Genomic DNA, 14,489 nt, shown 5'->3' with positions numbered 1-14,489 from the left:
CGATTCATATTCATGCATCACCTAAAAATGTATTTACTAGCACACTTTTCTAAGAAAGGCAGAAACAGTTTGGAGGGATGAGGGAGATGCGGGGCTGCCTCCATCCCGAGGAGGTTTGCCCTACCTCCCACATCTGTCCGCAGCAGATCTTTCTGGGAGGTGAGGAAATCTCACCCCAGTTCCACTTCCAAGCAAAGATACCGCCAGTTCCTATCAAATTTACAGAAGCCAGAGAAAAAAAAGTAGGTAGTTTTGGATTGGAAAGAGTGAAGCTGCTTTTCAGTTATGATACAAAACATACTTTTTTCTTTCCTTCACCTTCCTAATATAACTTCCAATTACATTTTTAGAGTTTCATGAGAAAGAAAGAGAAGATGTTCAATGTTGCAAGACTGGGATTTCCTATGATATTCAAAATTTTACGGCTGGCTTCCCAGCGTGCCGCTGCCGGGGTGTGATCCCAAGGGAACTGCAGCAGAGGCTGGGATGTCACCGCTGCCTGCCGTGACTGTGACCATGCAGATGAGCAGAAGTGCTATTCTTGCGGAGAGTTTGGACACATTCAGAAAGACTGCACCAAAGTGAAATGCTATAGGTGTGGTGAAACTGGCCATGTAGCCACCAACTGCAGCAAGACCAGTGAAGTCAACTGCTATCGCTGCGGCGAGTCAGGGCACCTTGCACGAGAATGCACAATTGAAGCTACAGCCTAATTATTTTCCTTTGTCGCCCCTCCTTTTTCTGGTTTTTCTGACCCCGAGAGCCGGCGGGTCCCGGTGCCACCCCGGCGGCGTGTCCCTGCCCCGCACTGGGCTTGGGATGGGGATGAGGACGAAGCTATTCTGCGAGTGCCATCCAGGGGACGAGAGCTGTACTTCAGCTGCTGCTCCTGGGGGGCTCCAGGGAAAGAGAAAACGGCCTCGAGCTGTGCCAGGGGAGGTTTAGATGGGATGGCAGGAAAAATTTCTTCGCTGAAAGGGGTGTCAGGCGTTGGAACAGGCTGCCCAGGGAGCGGTGGGATCATTGTCCTGGGAAGTGCTTAAAAAAGAGGGAGATGTGGTGCTGGAGGACATGGGTCGCAGTGGGCTCGGCAGTGCTGGGTTAACGGCTGGCCTCGATGGTTTAAAGGTCTTTTCCAACCGAAATGACGGTGGTTCTCTTTTGATCAGGAGGGGGCAACCGCAGTGCGATGCCTGGAGCTTTCCCAGGCCCACCCAGAGCTCAGCCTGCCCATGGAATGGGAATGCGATGGGAACTGAGAAGTGTCAGGAGCTTGTGACGGGACCGCAACCCCCACAGCTGGTCAATCCCCCAGATTCAGGCGGTTAGAGTTTGTGTGTCCCCAGGCGCCCCTCACTGCAGGGTGGGGGTGCGGGGGCAGGGGGCGGCACGCCCGGTGACACCTCAGTCCCTGTCCCCGATCGCGGCCCAAACCAGGGGGCTGTTGCTTGACAAAGCACTGGAGCCTGGGAGGGCAAACCCCCCCCACGGTGCTGCGGCCACCAGCCGGGGCTACCGGGCATTTAACGGGGCTGCACCGCGAACCTGCTTGAGAAGGAGCACAAGGAAACACATTTTTCCCTCCTTGTCATATACATTAACAGGGGAAAACCCCTGTCTTCAACCGTTGTCACCCTCCGGGTGCTTTAACAGGGTTTTCCCGCTGTGTGCTGTGGTGGCCTGGGGCTGCCCGCGGGGACCGCGACTCCCCCCCCGCCCCGGGGTCCTGTTGGCCGGTACCGGCGCTGGGATGGCTGGGTGGCCGTGCCCGCTGGGCCGCAGGGAGGGACCGGGGACCGCGGGGGCTCACCTTGAGGATGCGCGGGTTGCACAACATGCTGTCTCGGGCCACCCCCAGCCGCTCGTTCTCGCTGCCCGGCTCCACCTCGGCCAGGGTCAGCGGCCGCCGCGGGGATGCCGCTCTGCCGCCCGCCATGTCGCCGCGCTGAGGGGAGCCGGGGCCACGGAGCTGCAGCTCCCACCCGTGAGCGCCGGGGTGGCGGTGCCACGTCTCCTAGCAACCGCCGTCCCACGCCGTTGGTCCGTCGCTTTGATGGGTCCGGCTGGGGCCGCTTCCGCGGGGCGGTCGGAACGGAGAATCCGGGGCCGAGCGCGGAGGGACCGTCTTGTGGGGGGACCGTCCTGCAGGCGTACCGCCCTGCAGGGGCACCGCGCTGCGGGAGGACGCCGGGCGGTGTGGAGGTGAGGCGGGAGGCCGCCGCGGGCGGGAGCGTGGTCGCCGCGGGGTGGGAGGCCGCGTTGCCCCGGCTGGGGAGTGGGACAGGCTGGCGGGGAAGGCGTCGTCGTCCCTGCGGGGTCTGCGGTTTGCCGCCTCGGCCTACGCCGTTCCTACCGAGAGGCCTGTGGTTGCTCCAGGGGCCTCCCTCGCCTTCGGTAGTCCCGGAGTGGGGCGAAGGGTGATGGCGGGCCGGGCGGCGCGGGGGACGTGTGTCCGCAAGGGGGCCCTGGCCCGGGGCAGCGGCATGCGGCCTGGCTTTGTTCGCAGTTCGGCGCAGGGGCGGGCTGGGTGGCGCTGGGTGGCTTGGAGGGTGTGTGTGTCCCCAGAGCTGCGTGGCGCTGGGTGGCTTGGGGGGGTGATCCCCCATAGCTGGGTGGCGCTGGGTGGGTTGGTGTCTGTGTCCCCAGAATTGCACGATGGTGTCTGTGTCCCCAGAGGTGCATGATGGTATGTGGGTTGGTGTCCGTGTCTCCCCAAAGCTGTATGATGATGTGTGTGTCCCCTAGAGCTGCATGGTGGTGTGTGGGTTGGTGTCTGTGTCCCCCCAGAGCTCTGTGGTGGTGGTGGGGTTGGTGTGTGTTCCCCCCCCCCCGAGGTTTCAGGGCAGCTGCTTCCCAATGGAGGTAACGTCTGGTACCTGTCAGCGCTGGAAACTGCGTTGGGGATGTGAAATTCAACATCTTGTGTTTCAGGGATGACAGGATGTTGCTTTGTGAAGTGTTGTTTATGTGCTGGCTGTAGAAAACGTGCTCAAAAATGCTTCCTGTGTGCTCTGTTTAACTGGAGTTTTCAACAACAGGTTTGCTTTGGTTATAGAGTCCATTGGAGCTGGTAGGTCTTGGCTAGGCTTGGGCCTGTTTGAACATGGGCAAAGCTCATTAGAAGCTTCTAATTAGAGAATTTTGTTTTAGTGCTGGTTAGTCTGATATTTCTTTATCGTTTTTAGTCTGTTGCTATCTCAGTGATGAAAGCAGAGTTGAATATAGCAGTCTGTCATTCTTTGGTTATTTAAAACAACTTAAAGCTAATAAACTGTACCCTTTGTTCTTACAGGAAAGCAATTTTAAGGCTGAATACAACTGTGATGCACATTGTTTGATGAAGGCGGCATTGCTTTTTTGTAGTCACTTTGCAGAATTAGTTGGATTGCGAAGTAAGTATCCACATCGTATGTTCCTAAGATCATACTGAGTAGTTCTGCAGTATTTTAATGTTTTAGGTGGGGAGCTGTTTTTGGGGAGTGGGAGTTGGTGTTTTTATTTTTACTGTGTAATGGTACATAAATTATAGCACTTGAGTAAAACTCATCTTTTATTTAAGGTAAGGAAAAGTATGACAGGAAAAGAAAGTGTGAACGATTTTCAAGTTCAGGATTTTCTCAGGAAGAAGAAAAAGAAGAAGAGAAAACACAAAGAATACAATGAGGCATGTGAAAGTGATGGAAAAGAAGATACACAAAATGCAGAGTTTAGTCATGCTTCTCTAGTGCTGTTTGAAGATGAAGCAGCACAGAACGATGAAGGCCGTAAAAAGAAGAAGAAAAAAAAGACCAAGGAGAAGAAAGAAGAGTCTTTGTTAGATAATTCTTGTGTAGAACTGGAAGATGAAATTATTAACGAAATGGCAGCACAGAACGATGAAGGCCGTAAAAAGAAGAAGAAAAAAAAGACCACGGAGGAGAAGCAAGAGTCTTTGTTAGATAATTCTTGTGTAGAACTGGAAGATGAAATTAGTAACGAAATGGCAGCACAGAACGATGAAGGCCGTAAAAAGAAGAAGAAAAAAAAGACCACGGAGGAGAAGCAAGAGTCTTTGTTAGATAATTCTTGTGTAGAACTGGAAGATGAAATTAGTAACGAAATGGCAGCACAGAACGATGAAGGCCGTAAAAAGAAGAAGAAAAAAAAGACCACGGAGGAGAAGCAAGAGTCTTTGTTAGATAATTCTTGTGTAGAACTGGAAGATGAAATTAGTAACGAAATGGCAGCACAGAACGATGAAGGCCGTAAAAAGAAGAAGAAAAAAAAGACCATGGAGGAGAAGCAAGAGTCTTTGTTAGATAATTCTTGTGTAGAACTGGAACATGAAATTAGTAACGAAATGGCAGCACAGAACGATGAAGGCCGTAAAAAGAAGAAGAAAAAAAAGACCACGGAGGAGAAGCAAGAGTCTTTGTTAGATAATTCTTGTGTAGAACTGGAAGATGAAATTAGTAACGAAATGGCAGCACAGATCGATGAAGGCCGTAAAAAGAAGAAGAAAAAAAAGACCACGGAGGAGAAGCAAGAGTCTTTGTTAGATAATTCTTGTGTAGAACTGGAAGATGAAATTAGTAACGAAATGGCAGCACAGAACGATGAAGGCCGTAAAAAGAAGAAGAAAAAAAAGACCACGGAGGAGAAGCAAGAGTCTTTGTTAGATAATTCTTGTGTAGAACTGGAAGATGAAATTAGTAACGAAATGGCAGCACAGAACGATGAAGGCCGTAAAAAGAAGAAGAAAAAAAAGACCACGGAGGAGAAGCAAGAGTCTTTGTTAGATAATTCTTGTGTAGAACTGGAAGATGAAATTAGTAACGAAATGGCAGCACAGAACGGTGAAGGCCGTAAAAAGAAGAAGAAAAAAAAGACCACGGAGGAGAAGCAAGAGTCTTTGTTAGATAATTCTTGTGTAGAACTGGAAGATGAAATTAGTAACGAAATGGCAGCACAGAACGGTGAAGGCTGTAAAAAGAAGAAGAAAAAAAAGACCACGGAGGAGAAGCAAGAGTCTTTGTTAGATAATTCTTGTGTAGAACTGGAACATGAAGTTAGTAACGAAATGGCAGTGGATGCTTTCCAAAAGAAAAAGAAGCAAAAGAAGCGGAAGCATAATGATAGTATAGATGAGCAAAGCAGTGTAGCCTGTGTCACAGTAGATCAGCACACCACTGAAAGTTGTCAGGAGGTCAGTGCTGATGGTGTTCTAAATAAACAATTTGTTAAGAAGAAAAGAAAAGAAAAATTGCCTGAAGAGGATGAGGTCCATGAGCTGCCTACCTCAGAAACACATGATAAAAATGACAATGAAAGACCAAAAAAGAAGAAGAAGGAAAGACGCAGTAGTACCCAAAATATGGAGGAAGACGTAGATGTTGCTGTTGATGAGTCACTGTTGTCACCTCCAGAGCAAAAGAGGCAAAGGAAAGACACAGTGTTGCCATTACCAGTGGAAGAGGGTGATGTGGCAACACCCCAACAACAGCATGAAGGTGGTGACTGTGATGCTTCTCCTGCCATGAGTGAAGATTCTGCAAATGTAGCTGCTGAGTTTTCGAAGCCGACCAAAGCAGCGGATCAGTCGCCTCAAAAAACTCCAGCCCATGCTAGAAAACGAAAAAAAAGTATCACTTCTGTCACAGAAAAAAGCTGTTCAGAATCTGACGTACTGTAAGTTTAACTTTTGTTTGTGCGTTTTGCATGCCCACCAACACCCCCCATCCCCCCACCCCCATGTTTCTATCAGATTATTTGGGTCCCAGATTTTTCTTCAGTCTGTTTTGTATGCATTTTTAAAAACAACTTCAAAAAGCTTTACAGTATGTTGAGCTGTTATAGAGACCTATTTTAAGAGTTTAGTTATCTTGTGAAGATACAGTGAAAATTTGTAGGAGTACAATACCATCGCCTTCAGCATAGAATATTTTCTCCTATTTAAAAACTATAGGTCCAGAGATAATTTTTGTGCAAGCAACTCATATTAGTAAAAATAAAAGGGTGGTGGAGAAAGGGATTTTATTTTTTTAATTTGGTATTTATAGTAAACATATGCATTTTTACCAAGCAACTAGTAAAGTCAGCTAAAGACTTCAATGTTCTGTGCAGATAAATGCTAATGCAGGTGGCTCTTGATGCTTTTACAGTGTCTAGAACCCACAAAAAGAGCACTAGTAAGAGACAGATGGGAAAATTCTGTGTTGCCAGTGGTAGCAAGAGACACTGTTTCTTTGGTATGTCCATGTGTGAGAGTTTTGCGGGAAAGGTGTGGAATTTCAAAACTTCAGCAAGCTCTTTCAATATTTTAAGTATAGAAGTTTTAGAATAAATTACATTGATGTTAAAGGATTGGAAATACAAGGGGGTGGATGTGTGAAGTATTCTTTGTTCTTTAATTAATGAACATGTTGATTCTTTTAATGGTAGAGAAACTAACAATCTTTGTTTTGGATGTATTTTATTTTATGCTTCTTAAAAATTTTTTTTAAGTATCAGGACACCAGAACCCTTGGCATCAAATAGAAAGAAGGGCAAGAATAGTTCCTTAACTGAAAGGTTAGCCCCTGTGGAGGGTAATCTGGATGATGAAGAGTGTCTGGGTGATGAAGAGGACCTGGAATCTAGCACATATTCAATTGTGGATTTGGATACTGCAAAACGAGAACTGGAAGAGTTTATTCCTCATGTGAGGAATATATCAGACAGTTCAATCAGAAAGGCTGGAAGAGACCTAGTGAGGTTTAAAGAGTTTAAAAAACAAGGTGAGCTCTCTAAAATACTGTTGCAGTGAGGAAGGGCTATGCAGCTGTGCTAATAGAGGGTAAATAATTAGGTTTTGTATTGTGTCTGTCACATCCATGGAGTCTGGTTCCCTTCATTCCGATGGAGGTACTTTCTGTTTCTGTGCTTCACAGCATCTCAGCTCTTGGTTTGTCTCTTTCAGTTTTCTTTTTTTAACTTCTGAATTTGTTCCTCTTTCATTATGTGTTTGCTAGAACCTGAAATGTAATGTACAAGAGATGGTACTTGAAGTTTGTTATTCAATTTCCACTCCCCCCATCCCCCCTGCCCCCCCCCAAAAAAAAAATAAAAAAAAAATCTGTACATTTTAGGTATTGCTGTCAAGTTTGGCAGATTTTCACAGAAGGAAAATGATCAAGTCCGGAAAAATGTTGAACAGTTCTTGGCGATTACTGGAATAGACAGTGCTGAAAAACTCCTGTTTACCTCAAGATATCCAGAAGATAAAGAAACTATTAGTCGTCTAAAAGCAGAACATCTGTTTTGTGAAAAAATTTGTAAGTATTTAAGTTCCTTCTTGGATGTCTGAATGTTACATTCCACAGCCTGGTGATATCGTGATGTATTTTTTAAACTAATTTTTTATTGAAAAGCACTAATGTTGCTAAATTTGGCAAAAGAGGGGTATGCTGCTGAGATTATGTAGTTGATAATCTGTACAGTATACTGTTCTTACTTTTTTTTTCTTGGGTATGAAGAGCTAGAGATTAAAATACCCTTATGACCAGCAGCACTTACAGAATTTCAAACTTGCATTTGGGCTTTATGGCTTAAGGTGTATTATTTGCTAGGCTATAAGTAAGCATAATGAGTTATTAATGGGAGATGTGATTATGTCCTGTCTGAAATTGTCAGCTGCTCTTAGCGCATGTAATTAGGTGGCAGGTTTAGGACTGAGTAATGAAAGAAACTGAAAGAATTTAGGTCATTAGCCAATGTAGTTAGTTTTTCAAGACTTGAGGAAAACAAACTTCTTGCAGTCAAGATTCTGTTTGCAGGAGGATCATATCTTCTCTTCCTCCACTCATTTTGTTGGGCTGCTCTTGGCTGGAAAACATTTGTATTTCATATGGCAAACATGCTCATTTTGTTACATCTCTGATGAATCTACTCGGTGCACTTTCTCAGAGGCTTTCCGTTCTGTGTTTGTTCTGTATCATTAGCATAGCAAGACAGTAGATGACAACCTGTGTTGGATTTGGATACTAGCATTTATTTAAGGATCAACAAGGCTGCAGATCTGTTCCTCCTTGATTATTTCATGTACACAATCATTCCCCCTGCATCATCACATTTGCCTGATGTTGACTTCCCTTCCAATTGGGGAGATTGCTCCTGGTCTGGAAAAATTGGGCAGAAAGTCATGTCGGTGTTATACAAGTTGCTTGCAGTTACCTATCCTGGGCATTGCTGACCATGATTGTTACGTGTTCCCAGGTATTGGTCTCTGTGGATCTTCCCCCATTTCAAGGATCTTCCCTTCATCCAAGAACTTCACTTGTGTGAAGAACACTGTACACAAACCCCCAATCCCTGCTTTTCCCAGTCAAGACAGTCTATATGCAGAAGTACAATATCTTACCAGCCTCCTGGCTGGTGGCTGTCTCACGTCGCTCTATTAATGGGAGTATTCAGTATGTTAGTTAAATTTTAATTACATCTGGATCAAATGTACAGCAGGTCCATACAATTTATAGCTAGTGAGTAGCAGGTTTGTGCTTGAGAGTTCAAAAGTTCTTTTTTCAGTATTTACCTGCAGCTATGCAGATGCATACACAATTATTTACTGGCTGTCATCATTCACAATCTTACACAGTCATAACAGTTACACCTTTGAAACTCCTCAAGAGATTCTGTACAGGCTATTTCCCATGCAGTTACTGAAGTGTTGTAGGGTACATTCTCTTCAACAGAGAGAATCTATCATTGACAGCATGATCATGAAAATTTATATTGTTGGTGTTTGGTTTTGTTTTGGCTTTTTTTTTTTTTAAGTGGCCTCACCAGTATGAGAAATGTTTCTTAAAAATAAATCATTTCCCTTCTAGCTGAGGGCATACCACGACCATGGAGGCTAATATATTATCGAGCAAGGAAGATGTTTGACCCAAATAATTATAAAGGGAGGTAAGCGAGTAATTTGAAAGAGTTATGGGTGCTAATATCAGTCTCTGATATTTATTTGTACATTAAAAATGGGTATAAATGAAGATTCTCTTTCCCATTTGTGCCAGTTACTGACTTAATTGACAGTTCATTTTTCTGACTAACCCTTATCAATTACACTGTTCTGAAGCATGACTTGAACTGGTAGTGATGAATGATATTGAAATGTACATAAAGATGACAGCTCTTTTAAGATACTGGAATGGTGTGAATTTACAGTTGAAGCTGTGCCCATTTCCTCAACTAGGTATACTGAGGAGGAAAAAGAAAAATTAAAGAAGTATCATGCTATGCATGGCAATGATTGGAAGAAGATTTCTGAGATGATGTCCCGTTCTAACCTCTCAGTTGCTATGAAATACTCTGAAATCAAGTCGGGTATGTAATTTTAAGGAAAACAATTTGTTCTGTGTATTGCAGTTTGAGAAGTTAATTTAATTGTGTTGTATATGCCCTAAACTTTAGGAAAAAAACCTAGAGTGGATTTTTTTTTTTTAATTCATTTGCGGTGGTTCTTTTTTTCCAAACCACTGATTGCATTTTCATACTGAAGGGATAAGAACAGTCTTTGATAGAAAAGGGAAAAGAAGTGGAACAAATGCAACTTTTTAAGTTGAACAGACATCTGAACAGATGCTTTAAGAGGGAGTATGGGAGGAATTTGACAGCCAGGTTTTAAAAGACAGAAACTAGGAATCAGTGCTATTTTCTAGTGATTAGACTGAAATCTTTCAAATCTGGTATGCAGAAGAGTTTTTAGGAAGTGTGTTTAAGAAGCTGGTCCTTTAAATAAGAATAGTGCAAAATGAAATGTTGGCTCTTTTGCCTTTTTTCCACCTAATAATTTATAGTAAATTATGCCTTAACCTTATTGTTCAATTTCAGATATTAATTATGGTCCTTGGTCAAAGGAAGAGATCCAAAAGTTAATGCATGCAGTGAAGGAAGTGATTAGGAAAAGAGCAGAAATGGAAGATGCAGATTCAGTTTCCTCATTGAAAAAGTCAAACAGAGAGCTCTCGATTGCCCGTGAGAAACTGCACCAAAAATTACCATGGACTGAGATTGAAGCTAAGGTGGGAACTCGATATTGGAGACAATGTAAACAGAAATGGTAAGGTTTTATACTCAGCTGAGGTAGTAAAATGTATTCTGGGAGTATACATTCTGCAAAACTGTTTGTACTATGTTGAGTGTTTGGCAAGGTAGGTGATGGGTTGTAGGCTATGGAAGAGGTGTTGTGGATGTGTCTGAGACAAATAACACTTGGCTAGCTGGGTTTTCTTCTTGCTGTGATAATGAAGCCTGATTTCTGTTTCTTTGTGGCAGCAGTAGCATCTTGGAGACACTTCCTTTTGATGCTTGGAATTTCTTGAAATGATAGAAATCTTTTTTTACATGTTTTCAAAGGTCTACAATTTTAATGAACAAGATGACCAAAGGGCAGCAGTTGTATAGGGGGACCAAAGGATTACAGGCCAGGATCAATCTCATTAAAAGGTATAAAATGTTTTTGTGTCTTACTGTTCTGAGTTGTGTTTATAGAAGCTCGCAGGGTGAGAACGGCATGCCTATGGTTTCAGAAAGGTTTTGCAACCACTCTTTGGACAAAATGTCCTGTGATTTCTGAATGGAAAAGCTGTGAGCGTTATTGAATTACTTCTAAATTCTGCCTACAAACTGCTTCTGTATTACATTTGCAGGTTGCATGAAATGAAAGTGGAGGATTCTAATGAAGTAAACTGGGAAGAACTTGGCAGTGCTATTGGGTAAACCTTTTTTTCCTCTTTTTATGAATACAAAGGATAGTTGAAGCAGACAGCGTTAAAAATTCCACAAAGGAATCAAAGTTCCTAGACCTCTGCAGCTATAGAAAATTGTTATTTAGTCTGGTAACGTGCAGTTATATATCCTTACATAGTATGCAAGGTACTGAGCCATAAACCAGTAAGCTCTGAAACTTGCTTTTAACCACTTCAGGCAACCCATGCTGTATTTCCAGTGCATGCTGCGTACTACAACTGTGTTATGTAGTCTGTGCTAAAGTCTTTCGTCACAGACTTCCCAGGGTTTTAATCAACATACAGGAAAAAGGGATAATTACAGGAACGTGTAATACAATGTAATAGTCGTCTTCCAAACAAAGCAAGTGTTGAATATGAAATTACCAACACTGTGAATGCTATACTTCTTCTAAAGTGCTTCTTTTTCCACATACTTTGTTTCATTTCCTATTTCTTTTTGCTAAACATACAATATGTATGATGGTATGGTTTAGGTTCTTACCTTCAAGGGGAATTGCTGTCTTGAAAAACTGCTTTAATTAGGATTTGAATTCAGTTCTTTCTACCTGAAGCTAAGATATTGTTTGACTGGCATCATTCTCATGAATGGATAACTCGGTAACAACTAAACTTTGTAATAGTTCCTTGCACCACTAATTCTTTGAACTCTTCTCTTTTCAGAGATGTCCCTAGATCCTATGTTCAAGCAAAATTTTACAAGCTAAAAGTCTCCAGTGTCCCCCTCTGGCAAAAAAAGACTTTTTCTGGTCAGTATTCCAGCTGTTTGTATACGTATCTTAAGGTTTTTGCTTGAATCTGAGAGGATATGTATTCTAGTTCAATTCTTTCTTAGTTACTTTCTCCTAAGTAAATTGGCTAAAATCACAGGTCATTTACTTATTTTATTAAATGCTTTTTTTTTTTTTTTAAATAGCAGTATACTTTCAATGTCATCTTCGTGCAGTGCTTATGAACCTCTTCTTTAATACCTGGGCTTTAAAAGTTTTATGGCTATGCTTTTTTTTAGTTTCTCTGCATGTAAGTATATGATCTACCCTGCAGTTACTGTGATTACTACAGAAATAGTGACATTTTTTGCATTTAACACTGACAAAATAATTACTGTCTGTGAGATCCTGTTGCCCTTAGGCATCCAGTTCCCTTACAGATCTAATTAAGACTGCTTTTTTATCTTTTTTTTTTTCCCCCAAAGAAATTATTGATTATCTTTATAAAGAGAAGCTTCCAGAACTTGAAGAAAAGTTAGCAAAAAAGAATGGGAAACATGATATTTCTGAGAATTCAGCACCCAGGAAACTGGAGAAGTTTTTCCGTCTTAGTGACATTTTTGACTCCAGTGAAGAGTGTGAGTAATCGACTGCCTTAAAAGCAATTCCTGCTCTGCGTATTTAACTGCAAAATGGATCTGTTCGAAGGTGGGCATGGATCAACAACTGCAGGTACACAGGCTGTCTAATAATAGAAAAAGTAAAGCTAACGCGTGTATGATTTTCTTGTTTCATAATGACGACTGAGGTAAATACAGGTTTTGTGCCACCTTTTATTACTTTAATGTCGCTCTGGTTTTAGAAGTCTTTATTTAAGCATCCAAGTTGCTTTCTGTATGTCTTAAAAATAACGTTTTTCCCACTGCTTTGTTTTCTGTGGAGTTGAAAGCTGCTGTTTACCCTTTGTGCATGAACTTGGTTTTCAGAACTTGAGTGAAATTTAAATAATTTTAAAAATCCATGGAATTGGGAAAATAATTTCAATTTGCTTTTGAATCTCTGTAATAAACAAATCTTAAGACATCTGTGTTGATGGAAACAGCACAACTTTTGTTTTTTTAACAAGTATTTTGTTCTTAAAGGCAACTGCTTTTTAGTTTTGATGTAGACTTACACTTTTATCAGCCTTCAAGAGAAGAGGGCTTTTTTGTCCGTTACTGTTCATAAATTGTAATGTCATTTCATGCTAGCCAGAACAATGCATTTAAAATGTTTTTGTTAATATTTGGAATACAGAGAGAAAATAAACTGTGTGTGTATGTGTATATATACACACACACACATATATTTTTATTGTGCTAAGGAGAATTTTTATATTTAAGAAAACTGAGGGATAAGATGGAGGTTTTACGCCTGTCTTTGTATGATATTTTTAGCTATCTGCCTAGAGTGATTATTTGTAAACTGACTGAGGAATGTAAAAAACCAAAAAAATTCTACTGTGCGTGTAAAGTATTTGTATGGCCTGTTTCTATTTTGTATATGCCATATTAGAAAGTAATGTGAGAAGACTTGTTCTCGGGCATACTACTTTTTGATGGCCATTTTGATAAGTAAGAATTTTCTTCTTTAATTTAAGAATTGACATTGAAAATGCATAACTTTCAATGGCTTGAAATAAAGGCCTTGCTGGAGGTTCCTCTGGACTGTGACTTACAGCAAAGAATGATAAATGAGAACTTTCCATATTTAACTGTGTCTGGCTTTAGTCTCTCTGAAAATAGAAAACAGTGGGGTTGTGAGACAGGCAGAACACCCCATGAGATAAGCCACCGGTTTCAGGGTAAGTTTTCCAGCAGAGAGATGAAATGGGGCAGGGGAAGAAAACATATACCAAGTCCCTTGCGCTTAGGTCTTGGACTTGCTTCTGTTGCCATACAGGTTTGAAGGATAAAAGCTGAAGAACCTGGATTTTTGAATCTGAGCTGTTTGTGTTTTTCATGTTTTCTTCCTGGAGGGTGAATTTTCTGCAGGTTAGAGCACAAATGATTGTGTGGTTGTAGAGTTTGTAGAGTAGATCTCACAGAAATAAACTTTTATCTTCACAATGAGATTTATCCTTTGCTTTAAAGGGAAACTGTTGTGTATGAGTGGAATGCACCTCACTCAAAAGAGAGGAGTAATAATATGTTTTATCCAGGTAAAATAATAATTGGATAGAGTTCAGTAAATTCGATGGAGTTTAACAAAGTTTAATAGTGGTTTACCAAGGTTCGGTAAGCTTGATGGCCAGGTTTGCCTTATAATTTTTGCATGGAAGAAACATAGAAAAGAAAAATTCAGTTAGAATCAATTTAGACACAGAGACCAGAGACGCAAAGGGTAAGGAGGACTCCCCTGTTGAGTCACAAGGTTCTGAGTGGATCCCCTTGCTTTCCAAATTCCTGATGGAGCCTAGGTGTGGCTAGATCCAATCATAGTCTCAGACTTGGACAACAGTTTATATCTAATGGAATTATATATACACAGTTTATAATTAATATTGAGTAGCTACATGGATTAGTAATGTTTCATTAGTATAATTCAGCATTCATCAGTCAGAGGGGGTCTGTTGCGAATAAGAGATCTCTCCACCTTGGGTAAGGAAGGATCTTTTAGTCTCGGGTAAGGAACGTCAAGCCATGAGAGGTGTCCCTACTCAAGGGAGAGTCACCCAGCAGGCTGTCCGGTCCGGCTGCAGTTCAGAGAGAGCTCAAATCGGGCGCATCCTGATAGTAATAGTGATAGTGTGACGTGGCTGGCTGCTAGTCAGTAGTATAGACAAGATAATGCCTTCGTTCTAGCTGTGGTATCTTGTTCTGTCTTTGGGTTACCTTACATTTTTGGGCTTTGAAACCACCTTTTGTAACACTTTTCTGAGGCACCTTCACTTCCTTGTAGGTGAGCCAGGAGCTCCCCAGCTCAGTGGCTCACACGGGCCTGGGGACTGTTGCTCCTTAGCCAGCCTGGAGCCAAG

At 42.2% G+C, this 14,489-nt stretch overlaps 2 protein-coding genes across 3 annotated transcripts in view; one reads left to right on the top strand and one right to left on the bottom strand.

Annotated features, from left to right (window-relative positions):
• Positions 1 to 2,004, bottom strand: part of CFAP77 (cilia and flagella associated protein 77) — a 61,704-nt gene extending 59,700 nt beyond the window's left edge. The window contains exon 1 of the mRNA XM_055720693.1: positions 1,811 to 2,004. Coding sequence (XP_055576668.1) covers positions 1,811 to 1,936 — 126 coding nt within the window. The 5' untranslated portion in view covers positions 1,937 to 2,004. The remainder of the gene's footprint in view (positions 1 to 1,810) is intronic.
• Positions 2,005 to 2,118: 114 nt separating this feature from the next.
• Positions 2,119 to 13,172, top strand: TTF1 (transcription termination factor 1). 2 transcript variants are annotated; one of them, XM_055720829.1, is made up of 12 exons: positions 2,119 to 2,202; positions 3,293 to 3,392; positions 3,622 to 5,667; positions 6,484 to 6,755; positions 7,107 to 7,292; positions 8,844 to 8,922; positions 9,209 to 9,339; positions 9,847 to 10,075; positions 10,372 to 10,461; positions 10,665 to 10,730; positions 11,427 to 11,512; positions 11,959 to 13,172. In XM_055720829.1, the coding sequence occupies exons 3-12, from the start codon at positions 3,860 to 3,862 to the stop codon at positions 12,117 to 12,119; spliced, it is 3,108 nt and encodes a 1,035-aa protein (XP_055576804.1). In that variant the 5' UTR covers positions 2,119 to 2,202; positions 3,293 to 3,392; positions 3,622 to 3,859; the 3' UTR covers positions 12,120 to 13,172. The 2 variants fall into 2 exon arrangements, with proteins under 2 accessions (XP_055576804.1, XP_055576803.1); XM_055720828.1 differs by having other exon boundaries at positions 3,560 to 5,667.
• Positions 13,173 to 14,489: the final 1,317 nt, after the last annotated feature.

Source organism: Falco cherrug, chromosome 9 (assembly GCF_023634085.1).
Source record: "Falco cherrug isolate bFalChe1 chromosome 9, bFalChe1.pri, whole genome shotgun sequence".
NCBI lineage: Eukaryota > Metazoa > Chordata > Aves > Falconiformes > Falconidae > Falco > Falco cherrug.
This window is presented reverse-complemented; position numbering and strand designations above follow the sequence as displayed.

Excerpts from the sequence above, each read along its gene's own strand:
- TTF1 (XM_055720828.1), top strand. The coding sequence starts at position 3,572 with ATGACAGGAAAAGAAAGTGTGAACGATTTTCAAGTTCAGGATTTTCTC. Across the intron at positions 8,923-9,208 it reads CCAAATAATTATAAAGGGAG|GTATACTGAGGAGGAAAAAG; the intron begins GTAAGCGAGTAA and ends TTCCTCAACTAG. Across the intron at positions 10,731-11,426 it reads GAACTTGGCAGTGCTATTGG|AGATGTCCCTAGATCCTATG; the intron begins GTAAACCTTTTT and ends TTCTCTTTTCAG.